The 16,070-nt window shown below is 39.0% G+C and overlaps 1 protein-coding gene across 3 annotated transcripts in view; it reads right to left on the bottom strand.

Moving 5' to 3' along the window:
• spag6 (sperm associated antigen 6) overlaps positions 1-4,556 on the bottom strand; it is a 136,652-nt gene extending 132,096 nt beyond the window's left edge. The window contains exons 1-3 of one of the 3 annotated variants that reach the window (XM_048560435.2): positions 4,451-4,556; positions 2,649-3,079; positions 1,675-1,770 (exon numbers count right to left, since the gene is read on the bottom strand). In XM_048560435.2, the coding sequence (XP_048416392.1) occupies positions 1,675-1,770; positions 2,649-2,739 (187 nt within the window). In that variant the 5' untranslated portion in view covers positions 2,740-3,079; positions 4,451-4,556. Of the gene's footprint in view, positions 1-1,674; positions 1,771-1,893; positions 2,051-2,459; positions 2,581-2,648; positions 3,080-4,450 lie in introns of those variants that run through there. The other 2 variants (XM_048560453.2, XM_048560462.2) reach the window with 2 other exon arrangements.
• Positions 4,557-16,070: the final 11,514 nt, after the last annotated feature.

The raw sequence follows: 16,070 nt of genomic DNA, 5'->3' as shown, positions 1-16,070 counted from the left end.
GACTATTCAGGAACTATATTGATACAAATATACTGGATACTATTGGCACAACCAACACTGAGTCAATTGTTAAATTTTAATCTGAGATGCAGTGAAATGAGTGGTCATTTCTTGGATAAAATATTCCAACCTCGAGGACATAATGGAAATATATTAGCTGTTCGGGGTTTGAGTGAAGATTTGTAGCTCAAGTGCTGTTGCAGATGCTGGTATGTTCGCTGAGCTGGGAAGTTTGATAGCAGATGTTTTGTCCCCTAACTAGACATCCTCAGTGCTGTGGAGCATCCTGTGAAGCGCTGTTGTCTCATGCCAGTTCAAATTTATTTTGTCTGGTTTTTGCTGCTTCCTTCAGGTGTCGGTTCCAGCTGTGCATTGAAATGGTCGGTATGTCTGATCTAATTACGTGTTTGTTGATGGAGTCCGCAGGTGAATGCAAATCCTCCAAGAATTCTCTGGTTGTCCTCTGTTTGGATTGTCCAATGATAGTAATAATGATAGTGCACAAGTGAAACAGAGGACAGCACCTACCAGAAGCAGCAAAAACCAGGCCAAATAAATACGAACCAGCATGAGACAACAGCGCTTCACAGAAGGCTCCACAGTGGATGAGAATGTCACCTAATAAGGAGACTAAATGTCTGCTATCAAACCTCCCAGCTTGGCGAACACACCGACATCTACATATATTAGTTGTTATCTTACCAATGTACAGAAGATGGCTTTACATGTGTAGAAGTTTGTGTCAGTATTTTTAATAAAAACTTTTGCTGCCATCTTATGTCTGTTGTCTTAAGTCAGTTTAAATACCATGGTGTCCAGGAAATGTTTTACTTGTGAGTTATGACTTTAACTGTAAAGTACAAATACCCTTATGTCAACAAATTCAAAAGGTATTGTTATTACATGAATACATCACCTAACAAAGAAGTTAGTGGATATGAAAATATAGCTACCAAAACCAAACAGTTAACATCAGGTGGAACCCCAAAAGGGAAAAAAGATACTTGGTATCCCGGTATGCTATGAACAACTACAAATCGATAATAGGGTGGAGTGTGTTGGGAAGCTTGTGTTTGCATCATCAAGTTCAAATAAGCCTTCAAGAAATGCCTTTTCTAGAAAAATATGATAGATATCATTGAATCTGATAATGCAAAGATATGCAGACTGGCCAGGTAGGTCACAATTTAAATTTTTTCAGTTCTGTGCATTCCTGTATATTCCACTGAAACCCATAGCTACTTCTTAGACTTTAGTCACTTGTCTGAATATTACCATCTTGAAGTGAATTTTTGTCTAGTTATACTCCTTTGAAATATCTTAAGATTGTTTTACTGTACTAAAGACACTATATAAATAGAAGATTTTAACACATCTAGTAACGTAATTCCATCCATCATAGAAAAGATAATCAATAACTGGGAAACGTATACAGAATGTGATCCCTAGGCTTCAGTAAAGCACATGCATTTCTGCCGACCATACAAATTTGAATCAAACCATTACAAGACTATATATTTAGACATTTAATACTTACTCATTGTGATACAGCTTTTATGGTCTTGAATGGAAACTAACGGTCACTTCCTACTTTCACAAAGATCAGCAGCTAATATTTTTTTCACAGTGCAAATTTACCACTGAATGCTGAGAACAATGTTGGTTGCATCTTACCTGCATTTTGTAGAGTTTCAATATTTTGTGGCCTTGTTGCAAGTTCTGCAATTGTTTGTACAAACTGTGCTCTAGCCTTCTGGTACTGTTCAAAAACTGTTGGAGCAGAATTAAAATTGAACAAATTCTTCAACTGCAAGAATTCACACATATAAGGATACACCAACAGTCTCAATAGCATATACAACATGAGTTGTGGTTCAGTCGTAGCTCTCTTACCTTTGAGTCTGAAAATTTGTGCATTCAAGTCTGGCTTCAGCGATTTGAACAGAAAACCTAGGCTGATACGCCTGTACAATCCTTAAAGACTGTTTCGCTGTTGTAAAAGTGCTGTCTTCCAGATGAACTGTTAAAAATAAGGTCTTGCTTGACCAGCTAGGGTCCATAAAAGATTCCATGGCCTGTTCAAATAACTGGAGAATTCTCTGGCCAGTATTTACTTTTCAAACAATATGACAACACAGAAATACCTGTTCATTATCATATCTCCGTCTTTGAGAAATTGCTGCCTGGTTCTCTCCTTAACTACAATGATTACAATTACCTAGTTTTTACAAATGTGATGGGTAAAGCAATTTGGGACACCCTGACCAGTGAGGAGCATTGTGCAAGTTTCTCTTATACTTTATAGAAATAGTCGCCGCTTAATTACAACTTCAGAGAAAATAAGTAACTTTACATAAATCTCCTGGCCGTCAAAGACAACAGCTTCCACCGAATCCCCATTTCCAAGAGTAGTCTTCAAAATAAGTCAATAACGTTTAGAATTTCCGAAAGATTTTTACCTTGTAAAGCTAGTCTTTGAGTCATAGTGCCAGTACTCTAGTGTAGAAATCTAATGGAAGAGATGTGTTGCAGACTCAGACATCTGCGGCTGCTGCTAACACTGTTGCGCTCTATCGTGTGTCCAAGACAACCAGTGAATTGTGCTGCGCTGCGGTTACCACGGCGACGAACCGGAAGGGGATACTCACCAATCTTGGCCGAGGTCGCCACTTTGTAATTGTGAGCTGAAGCGCGTGAAAGGACCCAATGGCAGAGCTTGGGCTCTTCTTCATTATCCATTCCTTTTACTTTGTTCGCAAGTGTTCAGCGTGTGAGTTTGCAACTCAACGATCTCAAGTCCCTCCCGTTCCCCGCAAACATACTCCGTTTTTCTGACTGACTTGCACTCCTTTTATATTTAGGAATCGTTCGCATTACCCTGAGTGGAGTAGCAGCAGCAGCCAGCCTAGGCTTTGTTACTGTGTTTGTAGTCTGCCCGTGATCCCGAATCTACCACGCAATCCCCATTTATAGATGAAAAAAATCATGATTAGCTGTTCCATGCAGTTTTCTCTGGTGCGCTTTCACTTGGACGTACGTTAAGCAAGAAGGTGATTGCACAATCAAGCATGATACCTGTCTTGGGGCGGAAAACATTTATATTAAGAACACAGAATAAAATATCAATTCAGTACTGTGAACGGTAAAATATTCATGTCTTGAGAGGTTAAAGCGGAAATAGTTGAAGTAGCTGTGTCTCAGGGTTTTACCGATGGTTCTGAATACAAACGCCTTTGCTCCACATAAAGTGGTTAGCAGCTGGTGTTTTGACTTGATTACAGATCATGGCGAGAAATCGTTTATATAGTCAACATAATGCAACAAATAAATCTTGACTGACGACTCTATCCAAGCAAAACGTGTCATTCTAGTTGTCTGTTCGTGCAGGAATAACGCGACAAAAGGAACAAAAATAACGATAATAACCGTTTTTCAGCGCAGACCTGTTTACTATTTAATGTATGTAATTGTGAAAGAGTAGTTCACCAAGACCAATGCATATTCGCAATACTTCCATCCATATATTCCAAAATTCAACGTTATATCTTTCGAAAACGGCTAATATGAAAAAAGTAACTGAAACTATAATAAAATAAAGAACTGTGGATGCTGGAAATTTTAAACAGAAAAAAAGCATTGAAGAAACTCATCAGCTCTGGAACATCTACATAAAAGCAGCGTTAACGTTTCGGGGCACACCGACTCGAAACGTTAACAAATTATAAACCGTGTGCAGCTAACTAGCGCCTGTGTTTTAACAGTTAATCGCATCTATTACTACTCAGAAGATATACAATCTATTTATATGTAGATCCATTTCAATCTTTTTAGTAATCGTGTATTTTGTAATATTTAGAAAGCATTGAACGTATCGGATTACATCCAACTTTCTTATTATTTGTTTTGTTGTCTGCTTTCATTAACATGAATCGACATCACCCACTCAGATTTTAGAAGAATTTAAATTGGTAGCTAAAGGTCGCCTCCGTTATCCATTGTTTCAAAAAGGAACATTTTCCGAGATTCTCGTAATTCATTATTAAATGTATTGTTCAACTCTTTGGCATTCTGCGTTGATGTGTTGACTTCAAACCCCGCAATCACACTTTTACAACAATTTGCAACGATACTGTAACAAAAATACAGTATAAGACGTTTAAGTTATATATTTAAAGATGCGTTGTTTGCCAGATGTTGTGGCTTCTCGACAACGTTCAGCATGTTCGTACCTGAATGTAAAACAAGTGCTCTCAAAGCTGTATTTGGCTCCGATACAGATGACGCAGGCGCATACGAAGGCGTGCCCCGTGCGCTGTTGCTAGCTCCGTGAGGAGCGACTAAAAGTTTAGTTTCATTTTTTGCCCATCACTATAACAATTATCAAGTTTTACCAAACAGGCCAAAGTAAATCAATAATAATTGACGCAAAAATACTTGAATACGCACTTACCTTTAAAATGGGAGGGCCACGACATGATATACTGGTATGAGTAGCCATGTTTCCAAAGTGCTGAATGAGGAAAGTGAAACTGTAAAGGCAGATCAGTAATTCTGGCCGCCCCAGATCGGAGTTAATCTGTTACCGGGGTAATTACGCATCAATCAGCATTTCAAGGCCCGCCTCTATTCTTCAGGCGTCACGGCCTTGGGGCTGTTGAAGTGCATCTTACTGACCCGGCGCTAGGCTGTCAATCAGGAGCTTCTGTCGTCATGAAATGACTGTTTAAGGACGTCCGAAGTAATTTTTATAAGTACGGTGCCTTCTGTAAACGTCTCCGTGTGATTTCAGTTTACGCGCTAGTAAATATTCTACAACACAGACATGAAAGTCAAATTTTTTAAAGATCACAAGTAACTATTACACTAAACAAATCTATGTAAACATCAGTTGCGAGGCGAAATTAATTAGCAATTTTGGGATTTGTCTGTTTTTGAAAATAGAATCATCATCATTGCATTGACTATACGACGGTGATATTTACATTGAAATTGTTTCAACTTTATTAAGGACAATTAAGCAACTCATTTGTCATCGTATTCACATATCCGTGAAAGTGTTAAGAATGAATGCTTATGTTGACGAGTTTTGAATACTTATCAAGTTGCTGAAGCCTTGATTACAATTTTTCGCATGCTCGGTCATATACTATTGCCCCCTATGATCACAGTCTGTTTTGATAAAGGTTGTTTTGCAAGCCTTTAGCCGTGTATTACAACTGTTGACTTATAAGTGCCCAACCTTATTAAACTGGAGAGACCTTGGCGATAATCTCCTTAATTATTAACTAATTTTACAAGTCTGAATAGGGAGGAAGGGGGTTATCCGTAGCAATTAGCACATAGCGTCAAAATTTTATATAAACTGGACCAGCGACATAACCTACCAAGGAACGTAAAATGTAAACACGTGATCTTCATTTGGGTTCTTTTAGTGAAATTATTTAATCATAAACCACTTTCATGTCTCCAGTAGAATTACACTTGGATAAAACTCATTAGATCTGTTGATTTTCTTCTGAAGAGATTTACGATTTATGTTAAATTTGTGAGTACTTTGTCCAAAAGAAACAGTTCAATACTATTGCCAGTATCTGTTTATTCCTTTACAGTAAACCTTTAAGGAATATTTTTGAAGCTGTTTGAAACTGGTACATAAGTTTCACTCAATTCCAAATAAATGAAAAAGTTTCCATCTTGACAAAATCGGATTTTAACAGACGGATGAGTTCACTTTTCGAAAGCATTGAAAAGAAGTGGTGATATTACAGTCGTAAATATGACGTATTTTTCCATCTTAATCTAAAAGGTCGCGTAGTGCGTAAGACGCTGTGACTGCTCTGAAGACATTTGCAATTCGATGATTTAAACTCAAAAAATCAGCCCACACGAAAAATAAAATTGGTCGAAAAAGTAACAATGTGGAGGTGCCGGAGTTGGAATGGGGTGGACAAGGTGGCTTCACCTGATGAATGGGCAATGTTCTGAAAGCTTGCGATTTCAAATAAACCCGTTGGACTATATAACCTGCTGTCGTCTGACTTCTGACCTCGAAAAAGTAATTTTCGTAACGAAACTCTCGTTTGTTTGTTTATTTTGTCATCTTATTTTGCATTTCATCTACCAGATTAACTTGCATAGAGCATCTAGTTTATAAAAATTCTCCTAGTAAATGACATTTCAGTCTGCTCAAGGTGAGGCTTTGATGAAATTGATGTGATGACTTCAATTTGTTCCGGCACTGTGGGAGGTTACAAAGCAAGGAAGCTGCGCATGTGCAGGCATTTGTCCTCCATCTAATGGACTTTATGTTGAAATACATCGAGCATGAAGTGTCATTAGAATTAAACTTTCTTTATCACTTCGTGCATTCAAATAGCAGAGTATTTTCGTCATATTTTTACACGTTAAACTTCTATATATAGTAATAGTTATATGAGAAAAGTTCAAAATTGATGTATGTTGAATAAGTAGCTGCTGGGGAGATAAGGGATTGCGTATGGTTTCTGTGTTTGAATGAACATTTCTTTGCTGATATATTTCGATTTGTTTTAGCTTCAAAGAAATCAGGCAGGTTGACTGGAGGACAACTGTATCATCGAAGATGCCATCTTTCAGATCAAAAGGGTAAATTGGGATTTTGTCTGCCTTCTTGTGTGGACCTTAAAATCTCATGGCAATATTTCGAGGAAGAGCTGTGGAGTTACCTCCTTATCCCTGGCTGATAATCTTTCCGTCACTGAACATCAGATGCAATAATTTGGTTGTTATTACATTGCTGTTAATTTGCTTAGCGTGAATTGGCCGCCGAATTCCTTATTTAGCAATAGCGGAAAAGTAAATTTATAAAATGTATTTGCGATGTCCAGAGGTCGTGGAAGGCGCCAAATTAATGCAAATGTATTTTTTTCAACTGTCCAAATCGCGTATATCCAGCCCTTTGAGATATTGATTACACCACGTGTAAAATTGCCTTCAAAATCATGAAAATGGCAGTTGTATTAGATGTTATTAACGCCATGTTTCCAGGTTCACAGAAACGGTAAACTTTACTGTTTAGCCAAACATAAAAGAATAGAGAAATCATACACACTTACTGCACAGTATTTGAAACACAACACAAGCATCAGCTATATTTACAGCCTTCGCTTAGATCACAAAGTGAAATTAATTCGGAACCCTTATTTCACTTACGCGAAATTGACTTGAAGAACTCATGACTTGCATTCTGTCTCAAGAACAATATTTTTGATTTGTCGTTCAGATTCACGGCATAAGGAAAGATAGTTGAAAATACAATGTCATACTGGATTAAATAATAAACTGCAGCGAAGATTATGAAAGACGGCGGAAGTGAGATAACGTTTTAAAGCAATATGCTTTTACAACTAAGCACTCATGCAAAGGCTCTGTTCGTGGTGATTGGTTAGTGGTTCGCTCGCTTGTTGAAATGGCAAAGTTACAGTAAAAAAAATTGAAATGACGAGGTCTCGACACGTTTCAGAGATATTTACACTCTTACCATTGTAATCGCCTAAACCCGGCAGATCAGGTTGACGCCCACAACAAAAGGTAAACTATTAGAATCGTAAAATTTCTACGGGAGATGCAAGCCTTTCGGACCATCGAGTCTACACCGACCCTCCGAAGAGCGTCCCACCCAGATCCATTCCTCACATCCATCCCTGCAACCCTGTACTTTCCACGGCAAATCCACCCAGCCTCCACATCCCTGGATGGTATAGACAATTTAGTATGGACAATTTGCAGTTCTTTGGACTGTGGGAGGAAACCGGCGTACCCGGAGGAAACCCATGCAGATACTGGGAGACTGTAAAAACTTCACACGCAGTATTAAGCACTGAGCCACACCAGTGAAGAAATTCAGTAGGTCTGGCAGCACCTGTGGAGAGAAAGCAGAGTTAACCTTTCCCGTCCTTCTCCAGAAAGTTCTGAGGAAGGGTCACCAGACCCGAAACGCTACTTCTGACTTCTCTGCACAGATGCTGCTAGACCTGCTGAGCTTTTTCCAGCAGCTTCTGTTTTGTTCCTTCTTCAGAAACGTCAATTCTGCTATGTCTCCATAGATGCTGCTAGACCTTGCTAAGTTTCTCCGACAATTTCTGTTTTTGTTGCAGATTTCCACCACTGGCAGTTCTGCGGTTCTTTTTTCCTCGATGCAGAAGAATACCTGCTTTCCCATATTATGCTAATCTACACAAAACATTATATCATTTTTCTGGACCCTCCGAAACGTCAGCTTTTGTGCTCCTGAGATGCTGCTTGGCCTGCTGTGTTCATCCAGCCTCACATTTTATTATCTTGGAATCTCCAGCATCTGCAGTTCCCATTATCTCTGATATCATTTTTCTCCCTGTCCGAGCCTCTTGGACCGTATCGTCTCATGCAAAATAAAGGAGCTCGAGATTAGACTGCGTCCATTGACGTGCATTTGAGAAATCAAACGACAAATGATATCTAGCTCATATCTTTCAAGCGCCAATCTCACGTGAAGAAAAAGTGACGTTTTTGTGGCAACGTCTTTTCCCGCACGTTCTTACGTAGTTTTGGAGCGCCGCTCTTATTCTAAGCGGTGCGTGAGTTTCCACGTTTCAATTTTTGCCACTAAAATAGTAGCTCTGTCGATCTTCCCGTATGATACCAGTCGCCCATTCCAACTGAAATGCGAACAAGTGAAACGGAGTCCTCCCACCAAAGTCATTATGTGGTGTTAATGAAGCTGCTTGTTTTGCTGAATCAATGCTCAGAGTCTATTGCGGGCTGGCATGGTGGCGAGAGTGGGGGTGGGGAGGTCAGTCTAGGATTCATTGAGAAAATGTTTCTCCCACCGAGGCACAACAATGGTTGCGAAAATTGGAGAGTGAAAGGAAAAGGCTTCAATGAGTCTTATTGGAATCGGTGCATTGTTTTTATTGGTAATGCGAAAATATTTGAGTAATTTCTTCTACCTCCTGAAAAGCAAAAATAATGCTTGCCTTGCTCAGTATAAAATATGTGTTTATTGAGTCACAATGGGACATGAGAGTTTTACGAATTCAACTTATATCTTCAATAAATTCTGCAAAGCACGGTTTTTCAGGGGGGCGGGGACATAAATTACAGCAAAGCAGTATGCCAGACTGTAAGCAGGTAAAAGACGAAAGGGAATTTGTAGTCTGAATATGTGAAAATCCCGATTATTCTTTTCTCGTTAAGAGCTTATTTTCATGGAAACCTACTTCGAGGCAACGTGGACAACGATAAACTGAGCATTTTAATTTGACATCTTGAGATCATTTTTTTAGATTGTACTTTCCCAGTGCACATCCAAAACTGATTAGCAGGTTAACCGCCCACGAAGAGCCGGCAGCTATGATCATCACTGAATTATCCCCATCCAAAATCATGCGCATTTAAAATCTCAAAACGTCGAGTGTAATCCGTGATGGCTTCACTCATCCTACAACTGTAACCGCTGATCAAGTCTGATCACGTGGTGCATCTTTGAAGAACATAGAACATAGAAAAATACAGCGCAGAAGGAATGATATGGTGCCAATATTTCTCGTATTCGGTGTTGTGTGCACGGAAGTCTCCCATTTCATACTCGGCTGGCTTTCATTGGCTTGGGCAATGATGTAACTCATGTCACCAAGCTGTAGCATCGCTACTTCGAAAGAACCAGGAAAACCATGAGGCCATATGCTTCCGATCCTGCGTGGTAACGAGGCTGACGGGATTATTTATTAAATTATTCGTTTAGTCATTAATACTGTTTTTTTCTGGAATCTCTACGGATTTTAATATCTATTTGCCAGTGAGTCAACATGACATAAGATCGTCATTCCGTGTCACCAGCGTCTGAGTATTGAAGATTGAATGATCAGGTCATCTTGAGGGATGCCAAAGTAAAGATGACTAGTTAAACCTCGGCCCTTTCTGAGTTGTCGTTTCCACAGTATTGCCTGAGGAATCCAAGGAGTTGGTCTAACATACCTAAAATGGAAATCAATGCAAACACTGGAACCACGAAATCAATACACACGTTGGGCCCCCGAGATGAAAACCACGTTGAGAATGCATGGATTCCGGCCAGCACATATGAAAAAATAAAAACTCTGAACGAGACATAGTAAGAACTGCCGCTGCTAGAGTCTGAGATAACACAACGTGGACCTGGAGGAACACAACAGACCAGACAGCATCAGAGGAGCAGGAAAGCTAACTTTTCGGGTGGGGACCATTCTTCAGAAAAATCCGTTGCATTTCTAGAACCTGGAAAACAAAATAAAGTATTTAATTTGATATTCAGTAGATATTCTTACGTCAGTCAACGCCACCATGAACTGAGAACTTTATTTGACGAGGCTTTGCTGTATTCGCACTGACTGTATATTTACCCTGTATAACATCAATCACTGCTTATTCCACATAAATTACGTTCTTGCTTGACTGCAACCAAACTAGATTCTGTTGGGGATCGGTGTAAAATTGCCTGGTTAACTCATATTAGCCGTCTTACCAAATTAAATAACTGCAACCGGTGCAAAGTAGGAGTGAAATTGGGGTTGTTACTGAAAAGTGTTAATGGACGTACATTTTGAACGAAGTTTTCATTACGTTTGGCGCAAGAACACCAAAGGTAAGGAAGACCAAACCCCGTGAATGGATTGAAAACTCCTGTATCAGTTGGTCTTATAGTTTCTTTCTTGTAGAGTATCACTTTAATGGTTCCAAATACTTTCAGCAGAGAACAAATGAGCTCCACTTTAATGGGCGAATCTAGTCAAAGACGGTAGAGTAACCATTTGAAAAGGTAAGTTTCCACTTGAGTTATATTGTGTTCACAACTCACGCTTTGACTGCCACGGTTAAGCAGACATCAAATTGAACTCTACTCTCTAGCGACGTTAAAGCCAGTGTGTATTTTGGATCAGATGAAAATAACAGCATGTCTAGATCTGAAGAAGAGTGACTGGACCGGAAAAGTTTTCTGTGTTTTCTCTCCACAAATGCTGTCAGACTTTCTGAGTTTCTCCAGCAATTTCCGTTGTTTATTTTTCTAGTATTAAAAATTCACCGACAGTTGAAGACAAGATATAGCTGAAAGCGAACGCCTTGGATCAACTAAGGCACATTGATAATTCGTTAAGTTCTTATTTTATTTACAGATAATTATATAACATTTTGTACGTTTGTTCTTGGCGTCTTTCACATTTCAAAGGCGATACATGCAAGTCTACGCGCTGACTAAATTTAAATGGAAATTTTGATCGGATCTTTTGGCAATTTCGCCCTTTCCGTTTAAGGATTACGTCATACGGAAGTGTGATGGAGGCTGGTGATAAGGGAGCACCCCAAAGGAAAGTTCTGCGATGCAGAGGGATCTGAGTGTCCTAGTGCGTTCATCACAAAAGACTGGAATACAGGTACATCAAATAATTAGAAGATGTAATATGCTATCATTTGTGGTGGAATGAATGCAAAATTTATGGATCAGTTTTATGGGACAAAAGCCAGGCTGGAGTACTGTGACATGCACTGTTCCTCCTAATTAAAGAAGAATGTAAATCATTGGAAACTGTTGTGGGAATGTTTTCGAGAGTAATAAAAACAGAAATTGCTGGAAACGCTCAGCAGGTCGGGCAGCATCTGTGCAGAGAAATCGGAGTTAACGTTTTGGGTCAAGTGACCTGAATTCTGAGCAAGGGTCACTGGACCCGAAACATTAACTCTGATTTTTCTGCACAAATGTTGCCAGACCTGCTGAGCTTTTTCCAGCAATTTCTTCTTTAGTTTTGGAATGGATGAGTTGACTCATGAAGAAAGATTGGACAGGCTAGGCCTGTAAATGTTGGACCTTAGTAAGAAATGGCTTGATTGAAACATATAAGGGTTTTGACATGATTGATGTGGAAATGATGCTTCCTCCTGTTGAGAATCGATAACTAGAGCGTCACTGTTTAAAAATAAGGGGTCATTCATTTAAAACGAAGCTGAACAGGGGTTTTGTTTGCTCTCACAGAGGGTTATGAGTCTTTGGAACTCACTTCCTGAAAAGACAGTTGAAACAAAGTCTTTGAATATTTTTAAGGCGAATATAGATAGATTTCCCATGAGTAAGGCGTTAGGCTGGAAAGTGGAGTGAACGGATCTGCTGTGATCTTATTGAATGGTGAAGCAGGCTCGAAGGCCCACAAGCCTCCTACTGGTTCTAATTCGTATGCGAATACTATTTTCTTCCTCGAGGAACAACATCCATTTTGCAGCTGCCCACTTCGCCAATCCGAGTGCAAGTCCACCAGAAGTGTTATGGCATGACCGATTCTAAAGCAGTAAAAGCTAAATTGGTCACTTATTCTATAGTTTTAATGCTCCCCTAGGTTTTCTACTAAATCCTGAGAGAATACGATCATTTATCTCAACTCGAAACTTAAAAAGATGTATAAGCAGACCCAATCTTGCATACATTTGCTTTGTGAATATAGATTCACAAATTCCTATCCCATTCGCACTGTGAAGCAATAGTATAGTCTTAAAAGAGGGGTGAAAGAAATTTTGATTTGAAAAATCGCCAGTGAAAACCGAAATATGCAAATTAGAATATTTCATTTTCAATTTTAAGTCCTTCCTTTATCTCTCACACACTCTCTCTCTCTTCATTTCTCCCCCTCCCCCATAACCTGATTGAAAGGGCGACAAGCCATCTGCCATTGCTTTACTGGCTAGCCACCAGGAAAAAATACGATGGGAGAACAATCACCGCCCCATGTCCCATCTCTCTTAAACTGGCGCCTCGAAATGTTATATGTTGGGAATCCACCTCCTATAAAATAGTTATCATTAATTTGTTATACTTTAACCACTGTAGTAATGAGACGGGCTTTTACTATTTTAATGAAACGAGCAATGATTTTAAAAATACATTTCATTCTACACACAATCCAAACGCTTGAGTGTAAATTAACTAGTTCCCGATCGATGAACCTTCGCCTTTCCAGCTATCCTTCGCTGTATAACTATGTAAACTTACTAACTCAAGTTCTATCAGTATCCGTGGTGCTTAATCCATATCATTGCTTCCAATAACGTGTCGTCATTAAGTAAGTGTATGGTTAACAAATATATATAAAAGGGGATTTCCTTCTATGATCTCTACTACCCCAAAACCTACTTTCACTCACGTGGCCCACTGTACATCTCACAGTCATCAATAGACAAAACCAATGTAATCAACATGTTTCCAAAATGTCATTTGTCTTGGAATAGTTCTCCCTATTAACGCAACTTTTTCAGAGTAGTTCATCTCAGTGACCCATTGCATCACAAATACTGCCTTTGAGGTCGTGCGGTTATCGTGTTGAAATGCTTTGCTGCCAATCCGCAAATATCTTGCATTTAAAATATTGTCATCACCAACAGAAGTCAAGATATTGGCATGTTTACAAGTAATATGATGATGCAGTTGACGTGAGGAGGAACACCAATACGCCTGATACTCTAGACACATTAACTTGTGCGTTCTCTCTGCGGGTGCTGACTGGCCTTGAAAGTGTTTCCAATATTTTAAGTTTTTGTTTCATATTGCTTTTATTTTAGTTTTTCATCGGGTAAAAGTCATCGGTCTTTCACACAACGCAGGATATTGGTGGCTAGACGAGGAAAGTTGTCTCAGAGCTATCTTATAGAAGCACTCCTGACATAAGATGGCAAGAAGTGAAAATATGGAGAGTTCTAGATGCGTTCATCCTATGTGGTAATACAATTCCAGACGTTAACCCCGATATAAATCTTGCGAGTGAAACTTGATGTGTCAGAGAGGAACCCAAAAGTAAAATCTCGCAAAGACAATGGTTTGAATGCAACTCTGCATCGAAAATTGAAGCTCTACAACAAAGCTACCGATAACGCCGCGGGTAGCTCAAAGTGAAGGGGCATCAGCCACATAGATTGACAATTGATGCCTTTAATCAAGTCCCTAAATTGTATGACTACTTCATATGTATAAATCTTTCTTGACATTCTACATAACGAGAATAGTAAACCTGACAAGTTGCTGGCTCAGATGACCAGCCAGAAGCTAAGTAACAAGCTAGAAATGGAATCGTCAAGTATTTCCCAAAGTGGAACCTTAACAAGAAGTAGGAGCAACCCTGTTTAAGCTGCAGAGAACTGATGTGGAAATAGGTGTTATTAAATTACTTGCAACTTGGCAGCAGCGAACACATTTCATAGGCATTGCATGGGGTCAAGAGAATGTAGTTTCCCACGTTTTGGTTTGTAAACAGTCTGCAGTAAATCCCGCGGCTCGTGTGGTTTATACAAAGCGCAAGCACCGTCTGAAGTTTACAACGGGTTTAAGCTACTTTTGTGAATTAAAATAAACGAAAAAGGTACACCGCCCGTCACCCAGTGAAGTCTGTTAACCGCTCCAGATGCGCTATTAGTCAACTAGCCTGTTTTTCAAACAACATTCACACATTTCATTGCGCTATTTTGGTAACAAGGTAACTCATTTTTTTACAGCTGTATGACAAAGTGTAACGTGAAAATATGAGGAGGAATTTCGCAGGATTAATGTTTAAATCTATAGCAATGCCTTGTGAGTACTGCTTTCATTGAAAATGTTGACGTAGCTTTACATATGATGTTAATAGGAGGAAAACGTGTAAGTGTCCCAAATTTATTTAACCGTCTTTTATCTTCCACAAACTATTCTTTGATTTCATATCACTATTATTCGGTGTGAAAACTGAATTTATTAACTATAAAGTCACTCTTTTCTTAATTGTACTTTTCAAACTTTCACTGATAAATCTGTTTGTTTTTTGAAAGTCGGAATCTGTGACATCGCTTATCATCCATTTTTGCTCTTTTGTTCTTTCCACACACCTTTCTATACACAATTTTCCACTATGGACATTAATGTCTTGTGCATTTATTGACACCCATTGTGTTCTAGTAAACACTGACTTTTCCAAATTATTATATTCTTTCATGGGAAGCTAGCTCGGCCAATATTTATTGTCCGTCCTAATTGCCCTTTTGTGCTGGTAAACCACTTTTTTAAACCGCTGCAATTTCTGTAGGGCAGGTATATCCGCAGTACACTTGGGAAATATCAGAGGTGGTATGTGCCTATGAGCTGTATCTTGCCTGTTTATTATGTACTGGTCACGATGCGGACATGTTTGAATGGAATTCTTCTCAAAACAATGTCTTGTACGTACTTCTAATATATGGTTTATCATAGAAAACCACAAACACTTGTAGATTAATTTTTCTCCCCATTGCTACGTTTTAAGCGCATTGGAGTAGAATTTTTCTCTCATCATTGCTGAATCCAGCAATCATATAATTAGGTTATCAAGAAGTAATTGCCACAAACTAAACTAACCCCATGCTTTATACATAAAGATTTCCTATAAGTCAAAACGTCAGCGAACTTGTTCACGGGTTTAGTTTTGATTGAAAACTTATTCCAATTTGAAAGCCGATGTTTTGCTTCAGATAAAACCGATGCACATGGGTTAAAGGAAATTGGAAAACATTTATATTTCCAGCTTATAACCTGAATTCAACTCAATTATTAGGAGAATGATTATTTTCACAAATTCACCAGGTGCCCTGCTGTTCGAAATTTAACTGCTGCAAATACAACATAGAGAGATGCACATTTCTGAAGTTTGCATTTTTGATGCAGCAAAATTCATGGTAAGACATATAAATCAGAATAGTATCTTGCCGAGCGTCAAAATGGCGCATCAATGATTTTTTGTTCAAAATAACTGCTGGCGTACCATTTGGATTTATGACTACAGATTGACAGTAAATACGTAGACAAAAACATAGAGCTGATGCAAACATTGTTTGAAACCTAAAAGTTAATTAAGAGCTAATTTTTCTGAAGGGTCCAGACTCAAAACGTCAGCCTTCCTGCTCCTCTGACGCTGCTTGGCCTGCTGCGTTCTTCCAGCTCTACACGTTGAAATCTCAGCTAATTAAGAGCGCCCTGTTAATCCAATTGCCATTGGATATTTCAGCATATTACACCTCATTTCCGAAAATATAAT

Source organism: Stegostoma tigrinum, chromosome 2 (genome assembly GCF_030684315.1).
Source record: "Stegostoma tigrinum isolate sSteTig4 chromosome 2, sSteTig4.hap1, whole genome shotgun sequence".
Lineage (NCBI taxonomy): Eukaryota > Metazoa > Chordata > Chondrichthyes > Orectolobiformes > Stegostomatidae > Stegostoma > Stegostoma tigrinum.
This window is presented reverse-complemented; position numbering and strand designations above follow the sequence as displayed.